At 47.4% G+C, this 7,193-nt stretch overlaps 1 protein-coding gene across 1 annotated transcript; it reads left to right on the top strand.

Moving 5' to 3' along the window:
- Positions 1-433: 433 nt before the first annotated feature.
- Positions 434-6,928, top strand: LOC133341427 (carboxypeptidase N subunit 2-like). Its single transcript, XM_061550052.1, has 4 exons — positions 434-486; positions 3,494-3,638; positions 4,156-4,349; positions 6,709-6,928. Exons 1-4 carry the CDS (start codon positions 434-436, stop codon positions 6,926-6,928), a joined length of 612 nt encoding a protein of 203 aa, XP_061406036.1.
- Positions 6,929-7,193: the final 265 nt, after the last annotated feature.

Here is a 7,193-nt window from a genome sequence, read left to right as displayed (position 1 = left end):
CCCCTCTTCATCCATACGCGGGAAAGCGTCTTTCGCCAATGACAGCAGGGCCGTGCGATAAGCGAGTGGCGATTCCTTATCACCCTTCTGCCATTCATAGAAGAGCTGGCGACAATCGGAGGGCGGCCCATAAACGGTGGCCAGCAGCTGCAGCGCCGACTGAATGGTGGAGCGTGCCGACTTGGGTACAGCAGTGAGGGTGCCCAGGGCGTCGCCGTCCAATAACGCCGGGAGAGCACACAGCGCCTCGTTGTCCGACCAACCTGCCATCTCTTGGTGGGCCAAGAACCGGCGCTGGAACCCCCCCCAATCGCCGTCGCTTGCAACAAATACCTGCAGGGCCGGCAGGCGTTGCTGGAATGTCGGCTCCGTCTCCGATCCTCTTGCAGCGTCTCTTGCAGCATCCGTAGCGCGTCCCCGTACTGTATGAGTAATGGCGGACTGTAAAGGGTGTCGCGCCGTCAGTGACGTGTTGGTCGGGGCTTGGTCGGTGCTGGCGTCCGCTGGTGGTGACGTTTCAACCCCTGATAGGCCGCCACCGCGACCCGCCTCCGCCGATGACGTGGCGGCTGCTGGCTGGGCACCGTCTCCCGCGTGACGAGCTGGGACTCCTCCCTCCGCCCCTACTGTCTTCGTGGCGGGATTTTCGAGTCGCCCCGCTGTTGTAAAGGCGGGAGTTTCTGGCGGGCTTTGTCCATCTTCCCGCCGCGTCGCTCCTCCCGGCCCCAGGCGAGTTATTTGTTCCAGCATAGCGGCCGCTGCATACAAGAGCTCCGCCAGCCGCGAGTGAGCCAACGCCAACTCGTCAGTCGACGTCCCGGCCCTCTCCGACGACCCCGCCGATGTCGGAGCCGGCAGCAGTTGTGCAGGTACGTCGGCGGCGATGTCTTGCACTGCCCCTCCCTCGTCGTCCTCCTCTCCTGGGTCTTGGGCACGAGTCTTCCGTCTCGTATCCATGCTTGGACCACTTCCAACACCAGATGTAGTAAGTTGATGAGGAGACGATGTCGAAGTTGAGACACACTGTTTATTAACTCCGGGACAGATACAATAGTTGAAGGGGTATCGGCCCCTTCACCCGTACTATGGGAAACCCACCCTAGTACTAAGCCCTCTGTCCTGTCCCCCAGTCCTCCTCTACTGGGCTACTGGAGGCTGACTGATCTGGCCCTGGCAAGCACAGATCTCGGCACCAGCTAACCAGCCTTGCCCTGATAAGGGCAGCGGTCTGGAAGCTCTTGGGCCGCGCCACTGGCTTACCCGGCTCGGCCCTTATAAGGACGGCGAGACCGGGGAGTCCCAGGGCCTAATCTCCGAGTCTTGGATCTTCACTGGTCAGCTTCGTGTCGAACTGCCTCGAACTCTTTGGGTTCCACCTTTTATAGGGATCGCCTCCGAGGGCTGGGGGCGTGGGCAATAACTGATGCGGACGTCGGTGTGACCCCCCCGTGTATGTGAGTGCCGACAGCCCTGTGTTTGTTGTCCGCCGTTTCTCCCGTAATAACCCCTACACCTCTATGAACTTCGGCTCAGACTAGAATTGAGCAATGCCAGGTAGAGAGGCCAGCGCTGTTGAGAAACTCTGCGTGTGAACAGGTCGACGGGAGTCAGTGATTCTGCTCAGATTTTTATAAGATCACAGAGATCTTCAGACACAGAGATGTAAAATTATCGTTCGATTGGAAACAGATATGGTTATTTAGCTGACAGTGGTAGTAGCCTAAATCAATGTAAATATTCACACTGAGCAGAGGAACATATTTAGTGATAATGTTCCTGTTTATTTGTATCTGCCTGTTCTGCGGTGGTGACTATGACTGTCCGGACCGTAACGAGGTGGAAAGAACCCCGACTAATGACAGCGTTGCAGCTCCCGAGGCATTGTCCGTTATCACCTGGATGCCGAACACAAGAACAGCAAGGGTCAGGGTGTTGTTGTCGACAGCGAGAGACACAAACAACCTGGACTCGTGGCGGAGAAGTAACAACACTCTCATGTTGAGAGCGACACATACACATCTACACTTGTGTCTGCAGTGTTATGCTTTGTAAAGTGCAGTTTTAAAACTGCCATTTCCGTCGATGTCCAATCTGTCATCAAAAGAAAAGAATAAGCTAGTCTGCCTCACTACAAATTCTCCAAGAAAATTTTATCTCCCCGTGGTCATGTAATGGTTGCATCAATCATGATTCTGATTTGATGGGACTGGTGACCAGTGCCATTGGCGTCAGAGCAAACGGCGCTGTCTGGAGCGTTGTCCCACACTCTATAAACTTTATTCGTATTCTGGCTGATTCACGTGCTGAGATAGAGAATTTTCACGCAGGGACAGTCTAAGCCCTAAGGACAAAGATCGCGGTGTCTTAGGTAAAAGGGCAGTCCTGTAATAAATTGGTCACCCAACTCCTGGCAGTATGCCGCCAGTCAAGGGAGTTCTCAACAACCTCTTTTTACAGGGTACTTGGCCTACTCTCCTTCGCTGGCCTGATGTCTTCAAAGAGTTGGGAGTACCCACAATTTATCATACAGCACGTGACCTACGGATCGACTGACTATGGTAAACGCATGTATTTGTGCTGTATGCCTTTGGCGTCCTCTGGTCTAACACCGTTTTGAGACTAGGCTCAAAAGAAAGCTGTCACTGGTGTGGACCAATCCGTTTAAAAAACGATGCATATATTATCAGAGTATGTTTTTGTTTGCATTCTGACCACAAGTATTGTGGCTAATGCAGACATGATTCCTTGTAAAAGGTTTCAGTTTGGTGTTTTAACATCTCAACACCTGTTTTGTTGCCAGAAAAAAGGGGAAACCTATTCGCAAGGTGGACAGAGTCTATGGACTTAATAAACATGCCCATTATTTCACTTGCCGAGCATCAGATCAAAGGTCCAAACTTTTGATTGCAAGTCCAATGTGCTCACCATTTCGCCATGGCCGCATCTCGCATTTTATTGAATTCCTGTGAAAAGTCTCTTCCAGAGCCATTCTCTGATTCATGGTAGTGGATCATTCTGGGATACAAATTAAATCACCTTCCTTTCTATATCGCCACAATAACATACATATATTCCAGTCTATCGGCTTGTTGACTTTCTTTAATTTGCTTAAACATGAAAATTCTGGACCAGGTTCGCCTTTTTTGGGGCACGTCAGCTGTAATGCATGCGAAGCAAATAATGTTGGTGTTATTAGATGTACACAGATGGTTACCAGATGCATGGCTCTGAGAGAATTTTGAATTGAACCTTCACTACTTGACGTGACGCTGATATAACAATTAGAATAATCTGTATTAAAACACCAATATATAATTTATATTACACCTTTTCTTAACTTTATCATGATGCCTCTAATATATAATTAATAAAACAAATTCTAGTGTAATATGAGACTGGCAGTCCGGCTGTCGTGAACGCTAATCCAGCCACATGTTGGTGAATTTACACATCTTGCATGTGTCTGGTAATCAGCTGATGGCCATTGCTGAAGTGTGTTTCACCACCTGGTGAATCTGCAGAAGTTGTATTTGGGTGGGAACCAGCTGCAGGATCTACACGCCGGTGTCTTTGACAAACTGACCAAACTGACTATCCTGAGTCTGCACACACATCAATTACAGGCTCTCCCCACCGAGGTGTTTGACCGCTTCGTGAATCTGAAGGAGCTGTATTTGTATAAAAAAAAACTTCTAAAGTCTCTCCCAGCCGGGGTTTATAAAAAAAAAAACTCAGCCAGCTGATGACACTGAGTCTGTAGTGTAAGGTATAATTCACTCCAGGCGGTGTTGATTGCCATTCCTCGTCGAAACGTGCGGGGAAATGTATTTGCTTCCTTCCCACATGAAAACAAATGCTCCACCACCAGCAGTGGCATGAGCAAGCAAGCAATTGCAGTGCTGCACCTTTAACTCTTAATTAAGAGACGAGGGCAAAGTGTATCGTGCGGTGACTGAGGTCGCCATACAATTTGTAGTCATTGGGAAACAGGTGACCGATTATGCCGCTAACAACTCGCACTGCTTGAAATCATGTTGATATTTGAAACCGTTTTTCAATGTTAATCAATATGATTTTCGAACACGTTCATATACATTATTACCTGCGTTTGCTCTGCAGAATTTGACTCTCAACCAGTTTCAGGACATTCCCAAGGGAGCGTTTGGTCTCCTGGGAAATTTGGAGATTCTGTACATGTGCTGCAACAAGCTTATAGAGCTGCCTAGTGGCGCGTTTGACAAACTCACTCGGCTGAAGCAGTTTGGCCTGGACCATTATCAACTTAAGAGCGTTCCCGTTGGGGTGTTTGATCGCCTGGGAAATCTTAAGAAACTGTCGCTGTACGGAGCTTGCACTGCCAGCAACGGTATCTGATATATCGCTGGGCACCGGGATAGAGATGACGCTCGTCACGAGAAGCTCTCAGTTAGTAAATCTACTGCGTTATTGACATCCACAATCATCGTAACCATCATCATTATGTTGTTGTCCTCTAGTCTGCAGGGTCACTGCGGAAGGAGGCGAGCAAGACACTGCGTTTGCAGTCAGTGATGTAGAAGCGCAGATAACAAAACAAACTCACTACAACACACAAACTGCCTAATTCTAGATTTGAAGCTTTCGTGACTGCAAGGATTCATATTCTTAGGTTTTTTCGGTATAGTCACGTAGGTAAAACATTAACATTAATAAAAGTAAAATAAAATAAAAATCACGACGTTTCGGAGGCAACACAAGTCTCCATCATCAGGTGGGACCGTCCACAGCCAGATTTGCTGCATCAAGTGAGGCAATTATTCAAGATGTAATCCCTTAAAAGTAAGTTAAGGGGGGAGGAGAGGGGGGGGGGAGCTCATCAGAATGTGGTAGCCAATGAATGGAACGTATCGGGAGGGAGGGGAGCGGGGCTCAAAGACGGCACGAAGTGCCACGTAGAACGCATCGGGAGGGGGAGGGGGCGGGGCCAAAAGAATGAACGACGTGGTACACGAGAGTCGGCGGCATGGACGTGGTTGTGCGCAAGCAAATACTGCTGCACACGCCAACGCATTGGACAGAGAGGGGGAGGGGAGGCCAAAAGAGAGTGTGGGGTGCAAGTGTACGTGGACATGTGTGTGTACGAGCACCTGTTGATACACATGATAGAAAAGAACGAAAATGCCCATGTTTATACCAGTGATGGCTGAACAATGAAGAGAGTACTGTTAAACACTGGGGATGTTAACACTCGGTAAAGTAAAGTAAAATAGTGCCTGTCAGATAAGATGGTCCATAAATGTGTAATTAAGTCTTTTTTGCGTGGTTGATAACATCTTTCCAATGATTACTAAGTTTGTACCCATCATCACGGTTGAAATTATGTCTGTGTTTGTATATTTGTATGGCCTCGTGTACAAACCTTTGATGGTAGCCAGGAGGTTTGCAAAGAACCTTGGTCTCGGAAAAGACAATTTCAGAACTGATTCTTCGGCCGTTGGCGATCATTGCTACAAATCGGTGGGCTCTCATGAAATTGTCTTTTCCGAGACCAAGGTTCTCTGCAAACCTCCTGGCTACCATCAAAGGTTTGTACACGAGGCCATACAAATATACAAACACAGACATAATTTCAACCGTGATGATGGGTACAAACTTAGTAATCATTGGAAAGATGTTATCAACCACGCAAAAAAGACTTAATTACACATTTTGGACCATCTTATCTGACAGGCACTATTTTACTTTACTTTACCGAGTGTTAACATCCCCAGTGTTTAACAGTACTCTTTTCATTGTTCAGCCAGCACTGGTATAAACATGGGCATTTGCGTTCTTTTCCATCATGTGTATCAACAGGTGCTTGTACACACACATGTCCACGTACACTTGCACCCCACACTCTCTTTTGGCCTCCCCTCCCCCTCTCTGTCCAATGCGTTGGCGTGTGCAGCAGTAGTTGCTTGCGCACAACCACGTCCACGCCACCGACTCTCGTGTACCACGTCGTGCATTCTTTTGGCCCCGCCCGCCTCCCGATGCGTTCTACGTGGCACTTCGTGCCGTCTTTGAGCCCCGCCCCCTCCCTCCCGATACGTTCCATTCATTGGCTACCACATTCTGATGAGCTCCCCCCCCTCAACTTACTTTTAAGGGATTACATCTTGAATCATTGCCTCACTTGATGCAGCAAATCTGGCTGTGACGGTCCCACCTGATGACGGAGACTTGTGTTGCCTCCGAAACGTCGTGATTTTTATTTTATTTTACTTTTATTAATTTTAATGTTTTACCTACGTGACTTTACCGAAAAAACCTAAGAATACACAAACTGCCGTCATATGAAATATATAAAATGAGTGACATTTCCGGCAATGGCTTTTCTTCATAGCAGGCAAATGGTGTCTATTATATATTTATCGCTTTAATGCAGTATTATTGACGAATGTGTAGAGTTGTTTGTGGATGTTTAGTTAAATTCCAGCTGTGTGTATTAAATTTCATTATTCCTTTAGTCTATTCATCTTAGTAGTTCAATATTGGTGTGCATGGGTGAATATTTAATTAGTGAATTGTGTGAATGATGAAAGCTGATATTGAGCATTTACAACAAACGCACTTGTCGCACAGCACGCGATAATTGTTTTAAACGTTCATTATCAAATCTAATTATTCGCACGATTTATTCATTTTATATTGATGCACGAACAAGGAAACACCCGACCAATGTCACCAGCTGACGACCATTCCCAAGGGTGCCTTCGACAGCCTCAAGAAGCTGCAATACATTTGGCTGCACAGTAACCCCTGGGACTGGGCCTGCCGCGTCGCTTCGCGGAGAGATGCCAAGACATCAGCCCTCCACTCGATGCATTGCTGTTCCATACAGCCGCACGTGATCTACACACACACGAGATGGAGCGATTATCCAAGAAGTCGATCACTCGTCTAAAAAGTATTATAAACCATTGTATTAGTAACAAACTAGAGGAGCAGACAATGCATCTCCTTCTGACTCTACACTTCAACGTCAACAATTTTAAGTTGTTTTTGCACAACCCATCGGCCCCATGACCTTCTGGAATTGCTTAATTCTAACAGCATTGATTCGATGTAAAAACAACTTTGGACAGGTGTCGACATTCAGTGTCGCATCATCAGAGTCAACAACACACTCATGGGCATTGTTTAATAATTCTGGATGTTGATCATTATTG

The sequence above is a fragment of the Lethenteron reissneri genome, chromosome 2, assembly GCF_015708825.2.
Source record: "Lethenteron reissneri isolate LAM-NWPU_2019-01 chromosome 2, ASM1570882v1, whole genome shotgun sequence".
Taxonomy (NCBI): Eukaryota; Metazoa; Chordata; class Hyperoartia; order Petromyzontiformes; family Petromyzontidae; genus Lethenteron; species Lethenteron reissneri.
This window is presented reverse-complemented; position numbering and strand designations above follow the sequence as displayed.

Coding starts and splice junctions, on each gene's coding strand:
- LOC133341427 (XM_061550052.1), top strand. CDS start 434: ATGGCGGACTGTAAAGGGTGTCGCGCCGTCAGTGACGTGTTGGTCGGG. Junction 3,639..4,155: donor TACAGGCTCTCCCCACCGAG/GTGTTTGACCGC, acceptor GACATTCCCAAG/GGAGCGTTTGGTCTCCTGGG. Junction 4,350..6,708: donor AAACTGTCGCTGTACGGAGC/TTGCACTGCCAG, acceptor CGACCAATGTCA/CCAGCTGACGACCATTCCCA.